The sequence below is a fragment of the Rattus norvegicus genome, chromosome 7, assembly GCF_036323735.1.
Source record: "Rattus norvegicus strain BN/NHsdMcwi chromosome 7, GRCr8, whole genome shotgun sequence".
Taxonomy (NCBI): Eukaryota; Metazoa; Chordata; class Mammalia; order Rodentia; family Muridae; genus Rattus; species Rattus norvegicus.
The window spans coordinates 40,097,267-40,124,875 of NC_086025.1; the positions used below are offsets into that span (position 1 = coordinate 40,097,267).

Sequence of the window (27,609 nt, forward strand, 5' to 3'; positions counted from 1 at the left end):
TTATTAATATTTAAATACTATATCTGAAATGTTGACTTTATTCCTGTCATATCAACTAAATCTGTCTATCTGTCTGTCTGTCTATCTATCTATCTATCTATCTATCTATCTATCTATCTATCTATCTATCTATCTATCTCTTTTCTACTCTATGATTTCTGTTATTGGGATAGAATGCATTTCTCAAAAAGGCTTATATTCTGATGGCTTGGTCTGAGCTAGTAGACCTAATGGTCAGTGATTGAATCATGAGGCCTCACAGAATCTGTGGCTTAATCCATTGATTAACTGAAAATCTGTTGGAATAATTGGGAGATGGAAAAAATTGAAGGGTGGGTAATTTAGAAGTAGAAGTAGGTTACTAGGGGCTATGTCTTGTCCTGGGGGTGCCTTCCTGTTTCTATCTCTTAGCTGCTATCACCATAATTCCAGAAACACAGATACTAGTGACTATGGACTGCAGTTCCTGAAACAGTGAGCTTCCTTTCATTAAGTTTTTCTTTTATGTATTTGCCAAAGTAACCTAAACATAGACAGAACACACAAAAATACTTATTTAGCATTTCCACAGTTTCCAGGACCTGGTAAGTACTGTAGATGACAAGTCACATATGTCAAATGATGCAATTCTTACATGTAACTTACAGAATCCATCCCTATAGCTTAAACATGTATACGTTACTAGTAACAACTAATACAATATAAATGCCATGTATGTAGATGTCATAGCATATTGTGTAGAGACAACACAAAAGAAACATTTACACGTTTAGTACACAAGTATTTTCCCAAATATCTTTTTTTGTGTTTTAAGTTAAACAATATGAGTTCAATGAATATAAAAGAATTGTTCTTAAAACAATATAACTAACCACACATTAAATATTTATGTTGCAAAAGTATATGTCAAATGTCATAATGTTAAATAATGGTATAAACAAACAACATAATTTATACAATATTCTAAATGGAATTCTGTACCAATTATTTACTAAACAGTAATTTTGGAAAGAATTTTTTTAACATTTCTTTTTCTGGACAAGTGTCCTTTCCTAGTTCATCTATGCAATTCTAAAGCTTACTTCTATCTCATGGAAAGGACATGAATTTTGAACAGACTCTCCAAATATTTAGGGTCTGATCTTCCTACAGTTGCCACATTTTAACCAACAGTAACATTTTATATTATTTATTAAAGAACAGGAACAGCTGTTTAATCTATATGATTGTAAGAAATATTTAAAGTCAAGACATAACAACATCACACTTTAAATTATTTGTTTATTTACTTTTTTATATGTATGGTGTTTTATCTGCTTGGTCATATGTGAATTACTTGCATCCTGACATCAAAGAAGCCAGAAAAGGGTGTTGATTCCCCAGGAACTGAAGATACAGATTGGGCAAAACTTTATGTGGGTGCTGGTAATAGAAGTCAGGTCCTCTACAGGAACAAGCAGTTATTTCAAACACCAAGCCATGTCTCTAGCTCCCTAATATCATATCTTAAAAACAAATATCGAAGTTTTTTATTACACAGACCTTGTTTTAAGGAAGAGAAAATCAAGGGTTTTAAAGATGAAATTCTCTTGTAAGTTCCCTTGTAAAGGTTTTTTGTTGTTTGTTTTTTGTTTTTTAATCGCTGTTATTATTGTTGTTGGTGGTGGTTTGTTTGTTTTTATGTATTTACTTATACTCTTTTGGGAGCACACTAACATCCTCAAAGGAGGATGTTTCAGTTATCAATGTGTTTTCCACCTAGAGGTGAAAATTCTTATTGCTTATCAACATCATAAACATTATAATGCAAAACCAACCAAGATGATGAATAATTTTCAGTAAGTGTCCCTTTTGCTAAATATGACTCTTCTTTTCATAACTAAGATGAATTTTAATGATTTCCTGTGAGATGCTTTTTCACTGTATATCGTGTCTGTAAGATCTAAATGTAGTCTACTCATTTTAAATATTTCAATAATCTACAGTACTGACTCTTTGTAGGTCTTAAAATCTCACTTTTACTTATGTAGAGCTGAATGACAAAGATCTTTTCTTCACAGTAGGGAATTATCATTGTACATATTCACCTTATTAATAATGCAGAGTGAGTGGGAACTATGTTTGATAAGTGTGGGAAAGATAATTCCCATGCTTTAAATATCTGTCTGTCTATCATCTATCTATCTATCTATCTATCTATCTATCTATCTATCTATCTATCTATCTATCTATCTATCATCTATCTAGCTAGGTAATTTATATGCAATGAAACACATAGACTTTGAATAAAGTTTAATAATGTTAAATTGTTATTACTAAAATTTCATATTTTGAAAGTTTTGAATTAAAACTTGCAGGGAAGTTTCAGAAAACCATGTCAACCATTTCCTTTCCATTCTAAGTCTTGCTTGCTCAGTAATTTTTATGTAACAACAATTACCCTTGCTTCTAACAAGTCAACAAATTAATATTTGGGATGCAAAACTACTAAAGTGCAGACACTGATTCGCATTGAGCAGATTTTACCTGTAATATTTCTTTTGCTTGTAGTTCTATTGCATGTATACGTTGGTATAATTTCCACTATAACCAAGTCAAAAAAGTTTCAATCTAAAAGAAAACCATTTCCATCATACTGAGGCTAACTAGTAACTACTGATTCGCTACTGTTAATACTGTGATTTTCAGAATGTTACATAAGAGAAGTTGTACAGTATTTACTACATAGGAATCTGAGGCAAACTCCTCATAGCTAGTGTCATGTTCTTTCTCCATGCTAATAGTTATCTTGCTTATTGCTGTACAATCCTTTTATTGTAAATTCATTTACCAGTGTTCCATTGCTATATTTTTTTTCCCACTGAGTGGATTTTGGTTACATTTTGGAGCTGTCAAAAACAAAACTACTATAAAGAGTTGTGCTACATTTTAAATACTTTTAAAAATTCTTTGAGAATTTTATGCAAACCATTTTGGTCATATTCATCCCCTGTAGTACTATTTATTTAATTTTTAATTGGTTATTTTATTAATTTACATTTCAGATGTTATTCCCTTTCCCGGTTTCCTTTCTTCAATCCCCCTGTCCCATCACTCCTCCCCCTGCTTTTATGAGGGTGCTCTATCACTCCCTACACACCAATTCCTATCTCACTGCCTTGGCATTCCTTTACACTGGGGCATCGAGCCTTCCCAGGACCAAGGGCCTCTCTTTCCATTGATGTCTGACAAGGCCATCCTCTGCTACACAGGCGGCTGGAGCCATGGTTGGTGGTTTAGACCCTGGTAGCTCTGGGGTGTCTGGTTGGTTGACATCGTTGTTCTACCTATGGGGCTGCGAACCCCTTCAGTTCCTTCAGTCCTTTACCTAACTCTTCCACTGGGGTCCTTGTGCTCAGTCTAATGGTTGGCTGCAAGGATCTTCCTCTGTATTTGTCATGCTCTGGCAGAGCCTCTCAGAAGATAGCTATATCAGACTCCTGTCAGCAAGCACTTCTTAGCATTCACAATATGTTTAGTTCTTTTAGAAAATGTTCAGTATGATACTGTTAGCTCATCTGAGACACGTTTGTTTACCTTCAAAAGAAACTGTCAGTTTTTTTTCAAGTCTAGCTATGTAACCTATTAATTCCCTCTTCAAATGTATGGCCTCTTTCTCTTTACTATTGTGACATATATATTATTATCTTGTTGGATACATATACATGTAAGTATATAGATATAGTCTGTTAAGTTTGTTTAATGTTGCTTTTATATATATGATTTCAGAGCAGAACAAATAGTATTTTATAACAAATTAGAGGGATTGTTCTTAAGAAAGATTCTCTCTCTATCATTAGTTGCTTTTATAGGTGTAAGTGTAGGTCATGTAAGGTTTTCCCCTTCTATATCAGCATGAACCACAACACTGACCAGCATTCAAAGATACCCCTAAAGGTTCAAGAGTGGCATTTATACCATGGAAGTAACCATAAACTCTCTAACTAGACTTAGAGGACACTCAGCAGGAGGGAAGTCATACCTGGTACTGGATACCTGGCCAACTACCCGGAACTAGTGAGATCATGGATTGTAAAGGAGAACCTACTGCCACTATTTACTAGAAAGAATAATTCCTAACTGTATTCTCAAACTTACCATTACACCCACAGAAAGGTGTAGCTCTCACCTTGAGTCAAGACAACACAAAACAAAATAATTTCTTTTTGCAGCAATCAAACTATTACAGAAAACCAAAACTGATCTTAATACAGGGATTAAGTGATACTGGTGTCCTCAACCCCAAAAGAGGTGCATCTACCGCCAAGACCGACACCTAAGTCAGGGAACATTGTGGAGAGGGTGAAGAAACATTATATAACAACAGAGGTTCTCTGTACCACCATGTAATCTAGAAACATGGCACCCATGGCATTATACCCATGGCACCTTAACAATATTACCAAAAATATTTCTGAGGAATTACAACATTAATAGATATGCTAAAATGAAATGGAGAATTAAATAATAACTATATTCTCTAATTTCAAAGCCAAATCTAATTCCAGATTAATGCAAACTATGGGTATTACCTGGAAAATCCAAGAATGATCTGTTTATCAATTTTAATCAATTATCAACATAATTTTCACTATTGTTGACATATTTCCTAAAACTTTTCCCTTTTTATTTTTAGTTTTTACATATCAAATGTTAACCCCTTTCCCCCACCCACCCATCTACTCCTTCCTGTCTCCTTGCTCTGACATTTCCCTACATTTGGGGGTTCAGCCTTAGCAGGACCAAGGGCTTCTCCTTCCATTGGTGCCCAAGAAGGTCATCCTCTGCTACATATGCAACTGTAGCAATAAGTCTGTCCGTGTATACTCTTGGATGATGGTTTAGTCCTTGAGAGTTCTGGTTAGTTGGTATTGTTGTTCTTATGGGGTTGCAAACCCCTTCAGCTTCTACAATCCTTTCTCTAACTCCTCCACTGGGGACACCATTCTCAGTTCAATGGTTTGCTGCCAGCATCTGCCTCTGTATTTGTCATGCTCTGGCAGAGCCTCTCAGGAGACAGCTATATCAGGCTCCTGTCAGCAAGCACTTCTTGCCATCAGCAATATTGTCTGTGTTTGGTGGCTGTATGTATAGGGGCTGGATCCCCAATTGGGGCAGGCACTGAATGTCCATTCCTTCAATCTCTGCCCCAAACTTTGTTTCCATATCTCCTATGAACATTTTTATTCCCTCTTCTAAGAAGGACTAAAGCATTCGTACTGTAGTTGTTTATCTTTTTGAGCTTCATATAGTCTATGGATTGTATCATGGGTAATCCGAGCTTTTGGGCTTATCAGTGAGTGCATACCATGTGAGTTTTTTTGTGATTAGGTTATCTCATTCAGGATGATATTTTCTAGTTCCATCACTTGCCTATGGATTTCATGAAGTCATTGTTTTGTTTTTTGTGTGTGTGTGTGTGTGTGTGTGTTCCCCTCCCCACCCTCCATCCATTACCGCTCTCCCCACAACAATCACATTCACTGGGGGTTCAGTCTTAGCAGGACCCAGGGCTTCCCCTTCCACTGGTGCTCTTACTAGGATATTCATTGCTACCTATGAGGTCGGAGCCCAGGGTCAGTCCATGTATAGTCTTTGGGTAGTGGCTTAGTCCCTGGAAGCTCTGGTTGGTTGGCATTGTTGTACATATGGGGTCTCGAGCCCCTTCAAGCTCTTCCAGTTCTTTCTCTGATTCCTTCAACGGGGGACCTATTCTCTGTTCAGTGGTTTGCTGCTGGCATTCACCTATGTATTTGCCATATTCTGGCTGTGTCTCTCAGGAGAGATCTACATCCGGTTCCTGTCAGCCTGCACTTCTTTGCTTCATCCATCTTATCTAGTTTGGTGGCTGTATATGTATGGGCCACATATGGGACAGGCTCTGAATGGGTGTTCCTTCTGCCTCTGTTTTAATCTTTGCCTCCCTATTCCCTGCCGAGGGTATTCTTGTTCCCCTTTTAAAGAAGGAGTGAAGCATTCGCATTTTGATCATCCGTCTTGAGTTTCATGTGTTCTGTGCATCTAGGGCAATTCAAGCATTTGGGCTAATAGCCACTTATCAATGAGTGCATACCATGTGTGTTTTTCTGTGATAGGGTTACTTCACTCAGGATATATTTTCCAGTTCCTTCCATTTGCCTATGAATTTCATAAAGTCATTGTTTTTGATAGCTGAGTAATATTCCATTGTGTAGATGTACAACATTTTCTGTATCCATTTCCTCTGTTGAAGGACATCTGGGTTCTTTCCAGCTTCTGGCTATTACAAATAAGGCTGCTATGAACATAGTGGAGAATGTGTCCTTGTTATATGTTGGAGCATTTTTGGATATACGCCCAGGAGTGTTATAGCTGTGTCCTCAGATATACTATGTCCAGTTTTCTGAGGAGGCTCCAGACTGATTTCCAGATGGGTTGTACCGGCTTTCAATCCACCAACAATGGAGGAGTGTTCCTCTTTCTCCATATCCTAGCCAGCATCTGTTGTCACCTGAGTTTTTTTTATCTTAGCCATTCTGACTGGTGAAAGATTGAATCTCAGGGTTGTTTTGATTTGCATTTCCCTGATGACTAAGGATGTTGAACATTTCTTTAGGTGCTTCTTAGCCATTTGATATTCCTCAGCTGAGAATTCTTTGTGTGACTCTCTACCCCATTTTTTTATCTTTATTAACTTGGGTGTTCCATATTTACATTTCGATTATTATTCCCTTTCTTGGTTTCCAGGCCAACATCCCCCAACTCCTCCCTCTCCCCTTCTTTATGGGTATTCCCCTCCCCATCCTTCCCCCATTACTGCCCTCCCCCCAATAATCACATTCACTGAGGGTTCAGTCTTGGCAGGACCAAGGGCTTCCCCTTCCACTGGTGCTCTTACTAGGCTATTCATTGCTACCTATGAGGTCGGAGCCCAGGGTCAGTCCATGCATAGTCTTTAGGTAGTGGCTTAGTCCCTAGAAGCTCTGGTTAGTTGGCATTGTTGTTCATATGGGGTCTCAAGCCCCCTCAAGCTCTTCCAGTCCTTTCTCAGAGTCCTTCAACGGGGGTCCTGTTCTCTGTTCAGTGGTTTGCTGCTGGCATTCACCTATGTATTTGCCATATTCTGGCTGTGTCTCTCAGGAGAGATCTACATCCGGTTCCTGTCAGCCTGCACTTCTTTGCGTCATCCATTTTATCTAGTTTGGTGGCTGTATATATATATGGGCCACATGTGGGGCAGGCTCTGAATGGTCTACCCCATTTTTCATAGGGTTACTTGATTTTCTGGAGTCTAACTACTTGAGTTCTATGTATATATCACATATTAGCCCTCTATCAGTTGTAGGATTGGTAAAGATCTTTTCCCAATCTGTTGGTTGCCATTTTGTCCTATTGACCGTGTTCTTTTCCTTATAGAAGTTTTGCAATTTTATGAGGTCCCATTTGTTGATTCTTGATCTTAGAGCATAGGCCATTGGTTTTTTTGTTCAGGAAAATTTGCCCAGTACCCATGTGATCCAGACTCTTCCCTACCTTCTCTTTTATTAGTTTGAGTGTATCTGGTTTGATGTGGAGGTCCTTGATCCACTTGGACTTGAGCTTTGTACAGGGTGATAAGAATGGATCAATTTGCATTTTTCCACATGCTGACCTCCAGTTGAACCAGCAACATTTGTTGAAAATGCTGACTTTTTTCTACTGGATGGTTTTAGTTCCTTTGTCAAAGATCAAGTGACCATAGATGTGTGGGTTCATTTCTGGGTCTTCAATTCTATTCCAATGATCTATCTGCCTGTCTCTGTACCTATACCATACAGTTTTTTTTTAATCACTATTGCTCTGTAATCCAGTATGAGATCAGGGATGGTGATTCCCCCAGAAATTCTTTTATTGTTAAGGATAGTTTTTGCTATCCTGGGATTTTTGTTATTTCAAATGAATTCACAAATTGCTTTTTCAAACACTATGAAGAATTGAGTTGGAATTTTGATGGGGATTACATTGAATCTGTATATTGCTTTTGGAAAGATGGCCATTTTTAAAATATTAATCTTGCCAATCCATGAGCATGGGAGATCTTTGTGTCTCTTGAGATCTTCTTCAATTTCTTTCTTTAAAGACTTTAGGTTCTTGTCATACAGATTGTTCATTTGCTAAGTTAGAGTATTTTACATTATTCATGACTACTGCAAAGGGTGTTCTTGCCCTAATTTCTTTCTCAGCCTGTTTATTATTCGAATAGAGGAAGAATACTAATTTGCTTGAGTTAATTTTATATCCAGTCACTTTGCTGAAGTTGTTTTTCAGGCTTAGGAGTTGTCTTGTGGAACATTTGGGGTCACTGAAGTATACTATTATCTGCAAATAGTGATATTTTGATTTCTTCCCTTCCAATTTGTATCCCTTTGTCCTCCTTTTGTTGTCTGATTGCTCTGGAGAGGACTTTGAGTACTATATTGAATAAGCAGGGAGAGAGTGGACAGCCTTGTCTAGTACCTGATTTTAATGGGATTGCTTCAAGTTTCTCTGCATTTAGTTTGATGTTGGCTACTAGTTTACTGTATATTGCTTTTACTAAGTTTATGCATGGGCTTTGTAATCCTGATCTTTCCAAGGCTTTTAATATGAAGGGGTGTTGAATTTTACCAAATACTTTCTCAGCATTTAATGAGATGATCATGTTGTCTTTTCCTTTGAGTTTGTTTATAGAGTGGATTACGTTGATGGATTTCCATATATCGAACCATCTCTGGATCCCTGGGATGAAGACTACATGATGGATGTCATTTTGATGTGTTCTTGGATTTGGTTTGTGATAATTTTATTGTGTATTTTTGCATCAATATTCTTAGGAGAAAGTGATCTGAAATTCTCTTTCTTTGTTGGGTCTTTGCGTAGTTTATGAATAAGTGTAATTGTGGCTTCATAGAAGGAATTCAGTAGTGTTCCTTCTGTTTCCATTTTGTGGAATAACTTGGACAGTATTGGTATTAGGTCTTCTATGAAGGTCTGATACAATTCTGTTGTAATCCCATCTGGTCTTGGGCTTTTGTTGTTTGGCAGACTTTTAATAACTGCTTTTATTTCTTTAGAGTTATGGGACTGCTTAGATGGTTTATCTGATCCTGATTTAACTTTTGCACCTGTTATCTTTCTAGAAAATTGTCCATTTCATCCAGATATTCCAATTTTGTTGAATATAGGTTTTTGTAGCAGGATCTGATGATTTTTTTGAATTCCTTGGTTTTTGTTGTTATGTCTCATTTTTCATTTCTGGTTTTTTTTTTTTTTAATTTGGATACTCTCTATGTGACCTCTGGTTATTCTGGCTAAGGGTTTATCTATCTTGTTGATTTTCTCAAAGGGCCAGCTCCTGGTTTTGGTGATTCTTTGTATAGTTCCTTTTGTTTCTACTTGGTTGATTTCAGTCTCGAGTTTCATTATTTCCTGCCATCCACTTTTCTTGGGTATATTTGCTTCTTTTTGTTCTAGAGCTTTTAGGTGTGCTGTCATGCTTCTAGTGTAGGCTCTCTCCAGTTTCATTTTGGAGGCACTCAGAGCTATTAGATTTCCTCTTAGCACTAAGTTTTCATTGTGTCCTCTAAGTTTGGGTATATTGTGCCTTTATTATCATTAAATTCTAAAAATTTTTTAATATTTTTTTTATTTCTTCCTTGACCAAGTTATCATTGAGTTAAGCGTCTTTCAACTTCCATATGTATGTGGGCTTTTGGTCATTGCTGTTATTGAAGAACAGCCTTAGTCTGTGGTGATGTGATAGGATGCATGGGATTATTTAAATCTTCTTGTATCTTTTGAGGCCTGTTTTATGACCTATTATATCGTCAATTTTTGAGAAGGTACCATGAGGTGCTGAGAAGAAGATATATTCTATTGTTTTAGGATTAAATGTTCTATTGGTATCTGTTAAATCCATTTGGTTCTCAACTTACTTAGTTTCTCTGTGTCTCTGTTTAGTTTCTGTTTTCATGATCTGTCCTTTGGTAAGAGTTGGGGGTTTAAGTCTACCACTATTATTGTGTGAGGTAAAATGTGTGCTTTGAGCTTCATTAAGATTTCTTTTATGAATGTAGGTGCCCTTGCATTTGGAGCATAGATATTCAGGACTGAGAGTTCATCTTGGTGGATTTTTCCTTTGATGAATATGAAGTGTCCTTCCTTATCTTTTCTGATAATTTTTTGTTGCAAGTTGATTTTATTCGATATTAGAATGGATACTCAAGCTTTTGCTTGGGACCATTTGCTTGGAATTTTTTTTTCCAGCTTTTTACTCTGAGGTAGAGTCTGTCACTGAGGTGTGTGTCCTGCCTGCAGCAAAACGCTGGGTCCTCTTTAAGTTTTCAATCTGTTAGTTTATATGTCTTTTTATTGGGAAATTGAGTCCATTGATATTCAGAAATATTAAGGAATAGTGATTGTTGTTTCCTATTTCTTTTGTTCTTAAAGGTGGAATTATGTTTGTATGGCAATCTTCTTTTGGGTTTGTTGCAAGATTACTTTCTTGCTATTTCTAGAGTATAGTTTCCCTCCTCGTGTTGGAGTTTTCCAAATACTATTCTTTGTAGGGCTGGATCTATGGAAAGACATTGTGTAAATTTGGCTTTGTCATGGAATATCTTGGGTTCTCCATCTATGTTTATTGAGAGTTTTGCTGGTTATAATAATCTGGGCTGGCATTTGTGTAACATCTGCCCAGGATCTTCTGACTTTCACAGTCTCTGGTGAGAAGTCTGGCATAATTCTGATAGGTCTGCCTTTGTATGTTACTTGACCTTTTTCCCTTACTGCTTTTAATAATCTTACTTTGTTTTGTGCATTTGGTGTGTGTCAGCACTCCTAGAGACTGTCTTTCTTCCAGCAGGTTCTAGGTATAGAGATCTGTGTCACAGGGTTAGCTCTGGGAGCATGAGTAAACCAGAAGTATCCTGCCCCAGACTGTTCCTTGTTTCCTGTGTCCAGAGGTCTTTAGATGGGTTCTTCTGCTCTCAGGTGTGTCAGCTCTCCTGGAGATTGGCTTTCAGCTCCTAGCGCAGGTAGAGACTGAAGGGGTCCTGTCCCAGATTGTTCCTTGGTTCCCCTGTCCAGAGGTTTCCATACAGGTTCCTCTTGGGCCAGAAATGTGAGCTGAAGTGGTGACCTCTGAGCTCTCAGGATTGTTCACACTTCTGAGAGCCAGCTCTCTCCCCCATGGGATTTGGGTATAGAGCTCCTAATACACTTTAAAGTAATATTTTCTTTTACTTTTGAATTCCTTTTGGTTACATGTTTTAGCCTTACCTAGGCATTATCTTCTAGCTTACCAACACACAGAAATCGACACTGATTATGTCTTATGTTATAATATAATATTTATTTACATTAATAATTATTTTCTGCTTTAATGCCTTTCCCTCTTCTGTTTCTCAAAAATAGCCGCTGATAAATATGTACAAAAATATTGTTAATAATATGTATAATACTAACAGACTGGCAAATATTACTAGGGCCACATGCATGAAACTACCACAGATAACTTTTACTAAAAATACAAGCAAATATTTAATGCATGATAATTTGAATATGAACATAGATTCCAAGGCTGGCTGTCTCTCTCTCTCTCTCTCTCTCTCTCTCTCTCTCTCTCTCTCTGTGTGTGTGTGTGTGTGTGTGTGTGTGTGTGTGTGTGTGTGTTTATACAGGAAAGCAGTAAGGCTTTCAAAAAATTGTTCAAGAAATAGTATGTGAGTGCTCTGAAAGCCACTTTGTCATAAAGACAAGTATATTTTGACATAAAATACTCCATGCAAAACAAAAAGGTAATTTATTTTCTTGACCAGTAATAATGAATATCTGTTGGTTTTTATACATTGGATGTGTCATCCACTTTTACCAACTACAGAAGTACGACATACTCACCTACTCTTAAAAATTTCAATGGTATTGAAAATTTTCCATTTGATGAGACCCACTTTTCAAGGTTCTACTGTGGCTCCTTTCTCTATTTATGAAGTCTTTCTTGAAGTAGCTTACAGACAAGTGAATTTACCATGCAAATGCATTCAATTTTCAACATTACACTCTTATTACCGTGTCCTTAGTTTGTCTTTAAAGCTCTAACAATAATTATCAAAGTTTCACTACACCCCATAAAACTTTTCTAAGTTAAGCTGATGATAATCACTTGTTACTTGAAATATGGCTTGATTCTCCAAGATAGGAACTCTCCAAGATGCTGCTTTTTCCTTGTGTAATCTACAATTTCAACTCTTACACTTTTTGAGGCTATAATCTCATTAAGCAATTTCCCATCCAGAGTAATTTTGTTTAAAAAATAGTAATAAGTTAATATTTTTACATATGTCAAATAAAATTATTATTTTAAACACTGTCATATTATAACATTATATTAGAAGTCAAGAGCATACATTATTTTAACACATGGTATTTGAGGTTGCCCCAAAATAGATACAGTTGTCATCTTTTCATAGTTTAAACATATTCTGAGCATACTCTACAGTGATTTTATTGATCACTTGTGTCTATAACATTTTTCATTTTTCTCTAACCTTAAACATATTTCTTACCACAAGTTGAACTCTTCCACCATTAAGTACATCTGGATCTAACTCGGGCAAGAAGTGATTGCTACATGGTGACACAGAAAAAAGAAAAACAAGTTATGGTATAAATATTGAACAGGAATGTTTTATAATGCTCAAATATCTTTTTATAAAATAGAGAAAACAGCTTCAAACTATGTTACATGAAATAAATACACCCATTACACACACACACACACACACACACACACACACACACACACACACACTCTTCCTCCATTATATGTAAATAAATTTTTACAAACAATTTCTGAATAATACTTCAAAACTCTCCTTTAAAATATAAACATCAATGAACAGAAATCTAAAGGTATTGCCAGTAAGAGTTATTAAGTTATAGGAAAACTAAGTGTATTTAAATGATATTTCCTTCCTTTCCTCCCTTTTTCTTTGGCTCTTTGAAAGCGGGTGTGATACAGCCCTGGATGGATATCAAGTTATCACATAGTCAAAGACAAGGTTAAACTCCTGGTCCAATTGTCGTGATCCCAATCCCACATTACCAGTCTTAATTTTTACAATTGTAAAATTTCAGTTGAGGCAGGCAAAGTTTCCTACCTTTAATACTTTACCATGTTTAAAGCACACCCTTAATATATACAGTGAAGTTTATTTTTATTGGAATATTGATGTTTTATTTTCAATAAACTTTGTCTTTGGAAGCTGTACAGATGGATACATAATTAAGGGCTTGGTATGTAAGCATGAGAACTTCAGGAATGGTGGTCAATGTTTGGAATCACAGCACTGTGGAGAAGAGAGGTGGAGTTATAGACAGACTCCCAGGCTTTGTGGAACAGACAACCAATTCTAAGTCAGTTATTCCCAGTCTAACCAGAGACTGTGTCTTAAAAAAATGTTGTGGTGTTAAAGAAAAAGACACAAATCGTGTAGTTAGAGAAGGGTTTTTGGATCTGTGAAGATTTAGGGAAGGAAGTGAATATGACCCAAAAGAACTAATAAAAAAAATACAGATGTCACACTAAAGCTGCCTTTTCACAGAACTTTCCAGTCTCTATTTGCACTCAGCAGTGGGGCATACCACAGCCCTAGGACACAAAACATGCCCACAGTAAGCTGGTCTGCCAGATGTATTCTTCCACTTAAGCCCACAGCCCACAGATAGGACCCCACTTTCTCTCCACTGAATGCCTAAAGAGAGGCCAGCCAGAGTGCACAGGGCTCTGGAGTCACAGGGTAGCCTTCTCATTTCCACCTGCACCCAGAGCTTGGACTGTTCCATAGCTCTTGGATCCAAAACGTGCTGGCAGAGAGCTGGTCTGCCAGGAGCGCTCTCATTCCAAAAATTACAGGCTCACAGGATCACAGGAAGGAAAATCTCCATTCAGAGACAGCAAGACCAACTAAAATCAGAGATGACCAGATGGCAAGAAGCAAGCTCAAGAACCTAAGCAACAGAAACCAAGACTACTTGGCATCATCAGAACCCAGTTCTCCCACCAGAGCAAATATCCCAACACACCAGAAAAGCAAGATTACGATTTAAAATCACACCTTGTGGTGATGATAGAGGACTTTACGAAGGACATTAAAAACTTCCATAAGAAATAAGGACAACACAGGTAAACAAGTAGAAACTTAAAGAGGAAATACATAAATCACTTAAAGAATTACAAGAAAATACAACCAAACAGGTGAAGGAATTGAACAAAACCATCCAGGATCTAAAAATGGAAACTGAAAGAATAAAGAAATCACAAAGGCAGATAACACTGGAGATAGAAAATCCAGGAAAGAGGTCAGGAGTCATAGACATAAGCATCACCAACAGAATACAAGAGATTGAAGAGAGAATCTCAGGGGCAGAAGATACCATGAAAACATTGACAGAAATAGTCAAAGAAAATGCAAAACAACAACAACAACAGAAAACAAAACAAAACAAACAAACAAACAAACCCAAAAAACCAGAAGGTCCTAACCCAAAACATTCAGGAATCCAGGACACAATGAGAAGATCAAACCTAAGGATAATAGGTGTGGAAGAGAGCAAAGATTCCCAACGTAAAGGGCCAGTATATATCTTCGACAAAATTATAGAAGAAAGCTTCTTTAACCTAAAGAAAGAGGTGCCCAGAAACATAAAAGAAGCCTACAGAACTCCAAATAGATTGGACGACAAAAGAAATTCCTCCCATCACATAGTAGTCAAAACACCAAATGCACAACACAAAGTAAGATTATTAAAAGCACTAAGGGAAAAAGGTCAAGTAACATTTAAAGGCAGACCTATCAGGATTATACCAGATTTCTCAATAGAGACTAGGAAAGTGAGAAGATGCTGGACAGATGTCTAAAAGAACACAAATGCCCAGGAAACCATATCCAGCAAAACTCTCAATGAACATAGATGGAGAAACCAAGATATTCCATGATAAAACCAAATTTACACAATATCTTTCCACAAATCCAGCCCTACAAAAGATAATAGATGGAAAACTCCAACACAGGGAGGGAAACTACACCATAGAAAAAGGAAGACGGGGTTGGGGATTTAGCTCAGTGGTAGAGCGCTTGCCTAGCAAGCACAAGGCCCTGGGTTCGGTCCCCAGCTCCAGAAAAAAAAAGAAAAAAAGAAAAAAGAAAAAGGAAGAAAGTAATCTCCTTGTGACAAAACCAAAAGAAGAGAGACACACAAATAAAATTACACCTCTAGCAACAAAAATAACAGGAAACAACAGTCATTATTCCTTAATATATCTTAACATCAATTGATTTAATTCCACAATAAAAAGACATAGACTAACAGACTGGATAAGAAAATAGGACCCAACATTTGACTGCATAAAAGAAACACACCTCAGTGACAAAGATAGACACTACCTAGGAGTAAAAGGCTGGGAAAAAACCTTCCAAGAAAATGGCCCCAAGAATCAAGTTGGAGTACCAATTCTAATATAAAATAAAATCGACTTTCAATTAAAAGTTATAAAAAAAGATGAGGAAGGACACTTTATACTCAACAAAAAAATCTATCAAGATGAACTCTAAATTCTGAACATCTATGCTCCAAAAGCAAGTGTACCCACATTCATAAAAGAAACTTTACTAAAGCTCAGTATATATATTGCACCACAAACAATAATAATAGGATACTTCAACACCCCACTCTCTTCAATGGACAGATCATGGAAACAGAACCTAAGCATAGACCCAGTGAAACTAACAGAAGTTATGAACCAAATGGACATTTGAACCCATAGAACATATCATTCTGAAACAAAAGAATATAACTTTCTTCTCAGCAGCTCAAGGTACCTTCTCCAAAACAAACCATATAATTGGTCACAAAACAGGCCTCAATAGATGCAAGCAGAATGAGATAACCCCATGCATTCTCTCAGATCACCATGGACTAAGGCTGTTCTTCATAACAACAAAAACGTCACAAAGCCCACCTATACCCTATACACGGAAGCTGAACAATGTTCTTCTCAATGACAACTTGGTAAAGGAAGAAATAAAGAAATTAAAAACTTTTCAGAATTTAATGAAAATGAAGGCATAACATACCCAAATATTTGGGATAAAATGAAAGCAGAGCTAGGAGGAAAACTCACAGCTCTGAGTGGCTGCAAAAACTAACTGAAGAAAGCATTCTCTGGTTGTCCTTCTTGAGCTTCATGTGGTCTGTGGATTGCATCTTGGGTAATTTGAGCTTTTGGACAATGAGTGCATAACATGTGTGTTTTTCTGTGATTAGGTTACCTCACTCAGGATGATATTTTCTAGTTCAATCCATTTGCCTATGAATTTCATGATGTCACTGTTTTTGATACCTGTGCCATTAGAATTAGACAAGATTGATAAAGCTAAGAAGGAGCTGACAGGAGCCAGATATAGCTGTCTCCTGAGAGATACATTCAGAGCATGTCAAATACAGAGGCAAATGCTAGCAGCTAACCATTGAACTGAGAACGGGATCCCAGTTGGAGGAATTAAAGAATGGATTGAAAGAGCTGAAGGTGGTTTAAAACCCCTTAAGAACAACAAAGCCAAACAATCAGAGCTCCCAGGGACTAAACCACTACCCAAAGACTACACATGGACTGACCCATGGCTCCAGCTGTATATGTAGCAGAAGTTGTATATGTAGCAGATGTTGTTGGGCACCAATGGAAAGAGAAGACCTTGGTCCTGCCAATGCTGGATCCCTCAGTGTAGGAGAATGTTTTGGGGTGGGTAAGAGGGGGATTGATGGGGAGGGGAATACATTTGTAGACAAAGGGGATGGGGATGGGATAGGGGGCTTATAGCCAGGAAACTGAGAAAGGGAATAATAGTTGAAATGTAAATAAAAAATCCAATAAAAGAAAAAAAAGATATACACCACCAAAAAGAAATAAATAAGCATACTCTAACAGTTTGACTGCACAACACTGAAAGCTCTAGGACAAAGAGAAGCAAATTCACAAAAGAATAGTAGTAGATAGCAGGAAATAATCAAGCTCAGAGCTGAAATCAAGCAAGTAGGAACAAAAAGAACTATACAAAGCATTAACAAAACCAGAATCTGGTTCTTTGAGAAAACCAACAAGATAGGTAAACCCTTAGCCAGACTAACTAGAGAACACAGAGAGAACATTCAAATTAACAAAATCAGAAATGAATAGGGAGACATAACAAAATCTGAGGAAACTCAAAAAAATCATCAGATTCTACTACAAATCCTCTACTCAACAAAACTGGAAAATCTGGATGAAATGGATAATATTCTAGACAGATACCAGGTACCAAATTTAAATCAGTATTAGATAAACCATCTAAACAGTTCCATAAACCCTAAAGAAACAGAAGCAGTCATTGAAAGTCTCTCAACCAAAAACGCCAGGACCAGATGAGTTTTGTGCAGAATTCTATCAGACCTTCAAGGAAGACCAAATACCAATACTTTTCAAACTATTCCAAAAAATAAAAAAGAAGGAACACTTCCTACTTCATTTTTGAAGCCACCATTACACTTATACCTAAACCATACAAAAACCCAACAAAGAAAGAGAACTTCAGACCAATTTGTCTCATGAAAATCAATGCAAAATACTCAATAAAATTCTCGAAACAATCATTCACCATGATCAAGTAGGTTTCATCCCTGGATGGTTCAGTATATGGAAATCAATCAACTTAATTCACTGTGTAAACAAACTCTAAGGGAAAAAAAAACACATGATCATCTCATTACATTCTGAGAAAGCATTTGGCAAAATTCAACACCCCTGCATGATAAAAGCCTTGGAAAGATCAGGAATTCAAGGCCCATACATAAACATAATAAAAGCAATATACTGCAAACCAATAGCCAATATCAAACTCAATGGAGAGAAACTAGAAGCAATTCCACTAAAATCAGACGACCCAAGGCTGCCCACACTCTCCCTACCCAATGAATATAGCCCTTGCCAGGGAAATTAGACAACAAAAGGAGGTCAAATGGACACAGATTTGAAATGAAGAAGTTAAAATATCACTATATGCAGATGATTTGATAATATATTTAAGTGTCCCCAAAAATTCCACCAGAGAACATTTACAGCCGATAAACAACTTCAGCACAGAGGCTGGATATAAAATTAACTCAAATAAATCAGTAGTCTTTCTCTACTCAAAGGATAAATAGGCTGAGAAAGAAATTAGGGAAATGACACCCTTCACAATAGCCACAAATACTATAAAATACCTTGATGTGACTATAACCAAGCAAGTGAAAAATTTTATGACAAGAACTTCAAGTCAAAAACTCAGGTGACACACACCTATGGTCACTTGATTTTTGACAAAGGAGCCAAAACCATCCAATGGAAAAAAGATAGCATTTTCAGCAAATGGTGCTGGTTCAACTGGAGGTCAACATGTAGAAGAATGCAGATCGATCCATGCTTATCACCCTGTACAAAGCTTAAGTCCAAGTGGATCAAGGACGTCCACATCAAACCAGACACACTCAAACTAATAGAAGAAAAACTAGGGAAGCATCTGGAACACATAGGCACTGGAAAAAATTTCCTGAACAAAACACCAATGGCTTATGCTCTAAGATCAAGAATCGACAAATGGGATCTCATAAAACTGCAAAGCTTCTGTAAGGCAAAGGACACTGTGGTTAGGACAAAACGGCAACCAACAGATTGGGAAAAGATCTTTACCAATCCTACAACAGATAGAGGCCTTATATCCAAAATATACAAAGAACTCAAGAAGTTAGACCACAGGGAGACAAATAACCCTATTAAAAATGGGGTTCAGAGCTAAACAAAGAATTCACAGCTGAGGAATGCCGAATGGCTGAGAAACACCTAAAGAAATGTTCAACATCTTTAGTCATAAGGGAAATGCAAATCAAAACAACCCTGAGATTTCACCTCACACCAGTGAGAATGGCTAAGATCAAAAACTCAGGTGACAGCAGATGCTGGCGAGGATGCGGAGAAAGAGGAACACTCCTCCATTGTTGGTGGGATTGCAGATTGGTACAACCATTCTGGAAATCAGTCTGGAGGATCCTCAGAAAATTGGACATTGAACTGCCTGAGGAACAACTATACCTCTCTTGGGCATATACCCAAAAGATGCCCCAACATATAAAAAAGACACGTGCTCCACTATGTTCATCACAGCCTTATTTATAATAGCCAGAAGCTGGAAAGAACCCAGATGCCCTTCAACAGAGGAATGGATACAGAAAATGTGGTACATCTACACAATGGGATATTACTCAGGTATCAAAAACAACGACGAGACCCCGTGGGAAAGAGACCTCACCACCTGGTCAGGTGGGCACTCCTGAGGCTGCAGAGCGGAAGAGACCACCAACACTGCCCACCCCTGCCCACATCCCTGGCCTAAGAGGAAACTGTATAAGGCCTCTGGGCTCCCGTGGGGGAGGGCCCAGGAGCGGCAGGACCCCTGCCTGAGACACCACCGGAACCTGAAGGAAACAGACCAGATAAACAGTTCTCTGCACCCAAATCCCGTGGGAGGGAGAGCTAAACCTTCAGAGAGGCAGACAAGCCTGGGAAACCAGAAGAGACTGCTCTCTACACACACATCTCGGACGCCAGAGGAAAACACCAAAGGCCATCTAGAACCCTGGTGCACTGAAGCTCCCAGAAGGGGCGGCACAGGTCTTCCTGGTTGCTGCCGCCGCAAAGAGCCCGTGGGCAGCACCCCGCAAGCGAACTTGAGCCTCAGGATCACAGGTAAGACCAACTTGTATGCTGCAAGTGACCTGCCTGGTGAACTCAAGACACAGGCCCACAGGAACAGCTGAAGACCTGTACAGAGGAAAAACTACACGCACGAAAGCAGAACACTCTATCCCCATAACTGGCTGAAAGAAAACAGTAAAACAGGTCTACAGCACTCCTGACACACAGGCTTATAGGGACAGTCTAGCCACTGTCAGAAATAGCAGAACAAAGTAACACTAGAGATAATCTGATGGCGAGAGTCAAGCGCAGGAACCCAAGCAACAGAAACCAAGACTACATGGCATCATCGGAGCCCAATTCTCCCACCAAAACAAGCATGGAATGTCCAAACACACCAGAAAAGCAAGATCTAGTTTCAAAATCATATTTGATCATGATGCTGGAAGACTTCAAGAAAGACGTGAAGAACTCCCTTAGAGAAACACAGGAAAACATTAATAAACAAGTAGAAGCCTACAGAGAGGAATCGCAAAAATGCCTGAAAGAATTCCAGGAAAACATAAATAAACAAGTAGAAGCCCATAGAGAGGAGACACAAAAATCCCTGAAAGAATATCAGGAAATCATAAATAAACAAGTAGAAACCCATAGAGAGGAGTCACAAAAATCCCTGAAAGAATTCCAGGAAAACACAATCAAACAGTTGAAGGAATTAAAAATGGAAATAGAAGCAATCAAGAAAGAACACATGGAAACAATTCTGGATATAGAAAACCAAAAGAAGAGACAAGGAGCTGTAGATACAAGCTTCACCAACAGAATACAAGAGATGGAAGAGAGAATCTCAGGAGCAGAAGATTCCATAGAAATCATTGACTCAACTGTCAAAGATAATGTAAAGCGGAAAAAGCTACTGGTCCAAAACATAAAGGAAATCCAGGACTCAATGAGAAGATCAAACCTAAGGATAATAGGTATAGAAGAGAGTGAAGACTCCCAGCTCAAAGGACCAGTAAATATCTTCAACAAAATCATAGAAGAAAACTTCCCTAACCTAAAAAAAGAGATACCCATAGGCATACAAGAAGCCTACAGAACTCCAAATAGATTGGACCAGAAAAGAAACACCTCCCGTCACATAATAGTCAAAACACCAAACGCACAAAATAAAGAAAGAATATTAAAAGCAGTAAGGGAAAAAGGTCAAGTAACATATAAAGGCAGACCTATCAGAATCACACCAGACTTCTCGCCAGAAACTATGAAGGCCAGAAGATCCTGGACTGATGTCATACAGACCCTAAGAGAACACAAATGCCAGCCCAGGTTACTGTATCCTGCAAAACTCTCAATAAACATAGATGGAGAAACCAAGATATTCCATGATAAAACCAAATTTACACAATATCTTTCTACAAATCCAGCACTACAAAGGATAATAAATGGTAAAGCCCAACATAAGGAGGCAAGCTATACCCTAGAAGGAGCAAGAAACTAATCGTCTTGGCAACAAAACAAAGAGAATGAAAGCACACAAACATAACCTCACATCCAAATATGAATATAAAGGGAAGCAATAATCACTATTCCTTAATATCTCTCAACATCAATGGCCTCAACTCCCCAATAAAAAGACATAGATTAACAAACTGGATATGCAACTAGGACCCTGCATTCTGCTGCCTACAGGAAACACACCTCAGAGACAAAGACAGACATTACCTCAGAGTGAAAGGCTGGAAAACAATTTTCCAAGCAAATGCTCAGAAGAAGCAAGCTGGAGTAGCCATTCTAATATCAAATAAAATCAATTTTCAACTAAAAGTCATCAAAAAAGGTAAGGAAGGACACTTCATATTCATCAAAGGAAAAATCCACCAAGATGAACTCTCAATCCTAAATATCTATGCCCCAAATACAAGGGCACCTACATATGTAAAAGAAACCTTACTAAAGCTCAAAACACACATTGCACCTCACACAATAATAGTGGGAGATTTCAACACCCCACTCTCATCAATGGACAGATCATGGAAACAGAAATTAAACAGAGATGTAGACAGACTAAGAGAAGTCATGAGCCAAATGGACTTAACGGATATTTATAGAACATTCTATCCTAAAGCAAAAGGATATACCTTCTTCTCAGCTCCTCATGGTACTTTCTCCAAATTTGACCATATAATTGGTCAAAAAACGGGCCTCAACAGGTACAGAAAGATAGAAATAATCCCATGCGTGCTATCGGACCACCACGGCCTAAAACTGGTCTTCAATAACTATCAAGGAAGAATGCCCACATATACTTGGAAATTGAACAATGCTCTACTCAATGATAACCGGGTCAAGGAAGAAATAAAGAAAGAAATTACAAACTTTTTAGAATTTAATGAAAAAGAAGGTACAACATACCCAAACTTAGGGGACACAATGAAAGCTGTGCTAAGAGGAAAACTCATAGCGCTGAGTGCCTGCAGAAAGAAACAGGAAAGAGCATATGTCAGCAGCTTGACAGCACACCTAAAAGCTCTAGAACAAAAAGAAGCAAATACACCCAGGAGGAGTAGAAGGCAGGAAATAATCAAACTCAGAGCGGAAATCAACCAAGTAGAAACAAAAAGGACAATAGAAAGAATCAACAGAACCAAAAGTTGGTTCTTTGAGAAAATCAACAAGATAGATAAACCCTTAGCCAGACTAACGAGAGGACACAGAGAGTGTGTCCAAATTAACAAAATCAGAAATGAAAAGGGAGACATAACAACAGATTCAGAGAAAATTCAAAAAATCATCAGATCTTACTATAAAAACCTATATTCAACAAAACTTGAAAATCTTCAGGAAATGGACAATTTCCTAGACAGATACCAGGTACCAAAGTTAAATCAGGAACAGATAAACCAGTTAAACAACCCCATAACTCCTAAGGAAATAGAAGCAGTCATTAAAGGTCTCCCAACCAAAAAGAGCCCAGGTCCAGAAGGGTTTAGTGCAGAATTCTATCAAACCTTCATAGAAGACCTCATACCAATATTATCCAAACTATTCCACAAAATTGAAACAGATGGATCACTACCGAATACCTTCTGCGAAGCCACAATTACTCTTATACCTAAACCACACAAAGACACAACAAAGAAAGAGAACTTCAGACCAATTTCCCTTATGAATATCGACGCGAAAATACTCCACAAAATTCTGGCAAACCGAATCCAAGAGCACATCAAAACAATCATCCACCATGATCAAGTAGGCTTCATCCCAGGCATGCAGGGATGGTTTAATATACGGAAAAACATCAACGTGATCCATTATATAAACAAACTGAAAGAACAAAACCACATGATCATTTCATTAGACGCTGAGAAAGCATTTGACAAAATTCAACACCCCTTCATGATAAAAGTCCTGGAAAGAATAGGAATTCAAGGCCCATACCTGAACATAGTAAAAGCCATATACAGCAAACCAGTTGCTAACATTAAAGTAAATGGAGAGAAACTTGAAGCAATCCCACTAAAATCAGGGACTAGACAAGGCTGCCCACTCTCTCCCTACTTATTCAATATAGTTCTTGAAGTTCTAGCCAGAGCAATGAGACAACAAAAGGAGGTCAAGGGGATACAGATCAGAAAAGAAGAAGTCAAAATATCTCTATTTGCAGATGATATGATAGTATATTTAAGTGATCCCAACAGCTCCACCAGAGAACTACTAAAGCTGATAAACAACTTCAGCAAAGTGGCTGGGTATAAAATTAACTCAAATAAATCAGTTGCCTTCCTCTATACAAAAGAGAAACAAGCCGAGAAAGAAATTAGGGAAACGACACCCTTCATAATAGACCCAAATAATATAAAGTACCTCGGTGTGACTTTAACCAAGCAAGTAAAAGATCTGTACAATAAGAACTTCAAGACACTGAAGAAGGAAATTGAAGAAGACCTCAGAAGATGGAAAGATCTCCCATGCTCATGGATTGGCAGGATTAATATAGTACAAATGGCCATTTTACCAAAAGCAATCTACAGATTCAATGCAATCCCCATCAAAATACCAATCCTATTCTTCAAAGAGTTAGACAGAACAATTTGCAAATTCATCTGGAATAACAAAAAACCCAGGATAGCTAAAGCTATCCTCAACAATAAAAGGACTTCAGGGGGAATCACTATCCCTGAACTCAAGCAGTATTACAGAGCAATAGTGATAAAAACTGCATGGTATTGGTACAGAGACAGACAGATAGACCAATGGCATAGAATTGAAGACCCAGAAATGAACCCAGACACCTATGGTCACTTGATTTTTGACAAAGGAGCCAAAACCATCCAATGGAAAAAAGATAGCATTTTCAGCAAGTGGTGCTGGTTCAACTGGAGGTCAACATGTAGAAGAATGCAGATCGATCCATGCTTATCACCCTGTACAAAGCTTAAGTCCAAGTGGATCAAGGACGTCCACATCAAACCAGACACACTCAAACTAATAGAAGAAAAACTAGGGAAGCATCTGGAACACATGGGCACTGGAAAAAATTTCCTGAACAAAACACCAATGGCTTATGCTCTAAGATCAAGAATCGACAAATGGGATCTCATAAAACTGCAAAGCTTCTGTACGGCAAAGGACACTGTGGTTAGGACAAAACGGCAACCAACAGATTGGGAAAAGATCTTTACCAATCCTACAACAGATAGAGGCCTTATATCCAAAATATACAACGAACTCAAGAAGTTAGATCACAGGGAAACAAATAACCCTATTAAAAAATGGGGTTCAGAGTAAACAAAGAATTCACAGCTGAGGAATGCCGAATGGCTGAGAAACACCTAAAGAAATGTTCAACATCTTTAGTCATAAGGGAAATGCAAATCAAAACAACCCTGAGATTTCATCTCTCACCAGTGAGAATGGCTAAGATCAAAAACTCAGGGGACAACAGATGCTGGCGAGGATGTGGAGAAAGAGGAACACTCCTCCATTGTTGGTGGGATTGCATACTGGTACAACCATTCTGGAAATCAGTCTGGAGGATCCTCAGAAAATTGGACATTGAACTGCCTGAGGATCCAGCTATACCTCTCTTGGGCATATACCCAAAAGATGCCCCAACATATAAAAAAGACACGTGCTCCACTGTGTTCATTGCAGTCTTATTTATAATAGCCAGAAGCTGGAAAGAACCCAGATGCCCTTCAACAGAGGAATGGATACAGAAAATGTGGTACATCTACACAATGGAATATTACTCAGCTATCAAAAACAACGACTTTATGAAATTCGTAGGCAAATGTTTGGAACTGGAAAATATCATCCTGAGTGAGCTAACCCAATCACAGAAAGACATACATGGTATGCACTCATTGATAAGTGGCTATTAGCCCAAATGCTTGAATTACCCTAGATGCCTAGAACAAATGAAACTCAAGACGGATGATCAAAATGTGAATGCTTCACTCCTTCTTTAAAAGGGGAACAAGAATACCCTTGGCAGGGAAGAGAGAGGCAAAGATTAAAACAGAGACTGAAGGAACACCCATTCAGAGCCTGCCCCACATGTGGCCCATACATATACAGCCACCCAATTAGACAAGATGGATGAAGCAAAGAAGTGCTGACCGACACTCGAAATGTATATAAGAAATACTCAAGTTAATAAAAAAAAGGAAGAAAAAAATGTAAATTTTAAAGAAAAAAAAAGAAAAAAAAACCTCAGGTGACAGTTGATGCTGGCAATAATGTGGAGAAATAGGAACACTCCTCCATCGTTGGTGGGATTGAAAGCTTGTACAACCACTCTGGAAATCAGTTTGGCAGTTTCTCAGAAAATTGAACATAGTACTACCTGAGGACCCAGCTATACTACTCCTGGGCATATACCCAAAAGATGCCCCAACATATAATAAGCACACATACTCTACTATGTTCATAGCAGCCCTGATGTCCTTCAACAAATGAATGGATACAGAAAGTGTGGTACATTTACACAATGGAGTACTTACTACTCAGCTACTAAAAACAAATGATTACATGAATTTCATAGGCAAATGGATGGAACTAGAAAATATCCTGAGTGAGGTAAACCAGTCTCTCTCTCTGTCTCTCTCTCTCTCTGTCTCTCTCTCTCTCTGTCTCTCTCTCTCTGTCTCTTTGTCTCTGTGTCTCTCTCTGTCTCTCTCTCTCTGTGTATGTGTGAGAGAGAGAGTGAGAAAGAGAGAGAGTGAGAGAGAGAGAGAGAGAGAGAGAGAGAGAGAGAGGAGAGATAGGAAAGGAGGGCTTTTCCATTTTAAAAGTGAGCTTTCAATATATTACAAAGCAATTTTTTTCTGCCAACTGGCTTCTTTTCTAAATTTTTTATTAGATATATTTCTATATTCATATTTCAAATGTTATTCCCCTTCCCAGTTTCCTGTCCATAAGCCCCCGTTCCCTCAAGAAGTTTTTATATAATAAATAGAAAATAGAGATTCTGAGCAATTGTTTGTTTCTACTAAAGAATTTATTTTCAAGCAAGTAGTAATATTAAATGTGCAAACAAGTAAAATTCACCCTCAAAAATATTGGTTATGTTTTCTACTCTATCACATCTACATCAGTACCTTGACTTGTGAACAGTCTCTCATGTCAAGTTAATAAATGTAAGTCATAGATCCTGTCGTATTTGTTATAATTTTAAGGATGCTATTACTATAAATTCAGTCAACCTGGTTATTTACATGACACAAATTTAAGTTTGCATTAATTGGAAAACTTTAAAATAAAATGTGAAGTACTCATAATTTTTCTTTGTTTACAATGGACACATCAAATAAAAATGTTTCCATTTTCATTATGCTTTCTTATGAAAGTTTAAGTCACATACATCATCATAAATTCTCATCTAGAATTTCAGCTGTCAATGTACAGAATATTTTTAAAAAAGTTTATGTATTGACACATCAAAAGTTATTTGATACTACATTTTTCTTTATGAACTAGAAGAGACTGACTGGTTCATGTGTTGGTTTTAAGCATTACAGAATAGATTTTTTTTTCTAAACATTTTATGGTGAAGACTCTAAAGAACAATTAAATCTACTCTGTAGGAAAGCCTTTTGGCAATGTGATGCATTGGCTTTTGGCTATGAAGTTGTGCTTGTGTTAGCACAATTAACCAAGGTTTCACTTTTCAAGATATGTTTACAATACAGAAATCTAATTTAAAGGAAATGACCTCACCATTTCACGTTTCTGGAACTAGTTGCTTCAGGAAAGCCAACTTGTGTATGCAGCCACTGGTAGGTATACTCCTTACTCCTTTCTAACTTTTCCTTTGCAGCAGTTGCCTTGGAGGCTGCTTCTTCCTCCTCATCTTGGGAAGAAATGTGCACCTTTGTTATTCAATGAATTAACATTGGGGGTCACATAATCCCAAGAATTTCATCATAATAAAAGAGGGATTGATTGAGGCATGCTGAGGAAATAATGTCCATCATTAAACTGAGGCTTCTTTCCTGTGTGAGTTTCATCACATCTATATTGAAGAATAAAAGAAAATTTTAATGCAGCTACCACAGGTTAAATTAAAATTCAGTTAGAAAACTTGGGGTTGTTTTGGGGAGACAGTAGACTTTTACTCTTATTAACAGTCTTATTTTTGAGCTTATTTTAAGATCAAATTGTCATAACATCTTCATATACAATGGAACTTATAAATTATAATAAAGGTATTCAAAACAGAATTTTAATTATACAAAACTGAGTTTTGTTAAATTAATTTTATGTTCATTTATGAAGAATGCACATACATTTTGCAAAAT

The 27,609-nt window shown here is 37.6% G+C and overlaps 1 protein-coding gene across 1 annotated transcript in view; it reads right to left on the reverse strand.

The window, feature by feature from the left end:
- The window catches only part of LOC120093145 (leucine-rich repeat and IQ domain-containing protein 1-like), a 125,601-nt gene that overhangs the window by 19,117 nt on the left and 78,875 nt on the right, over positions 1-27,609 (reverse strand). The window contains exons 6-7 of the mRNA XM_039080113.1: positions 27,029-27,161; positions 12,603-12,663 (exon numbers count right to left, since the gene is read on the reverse strand). Coding sequence (XP_038936041.1) covers positions 12,603-12,663; positions 27,029-27,161 — 194 coding nt within the window. The remainder of the gene's footprint in view (positions 1-12,602; positions 12,664-27,028; positions 27,162-27,609) is intronic.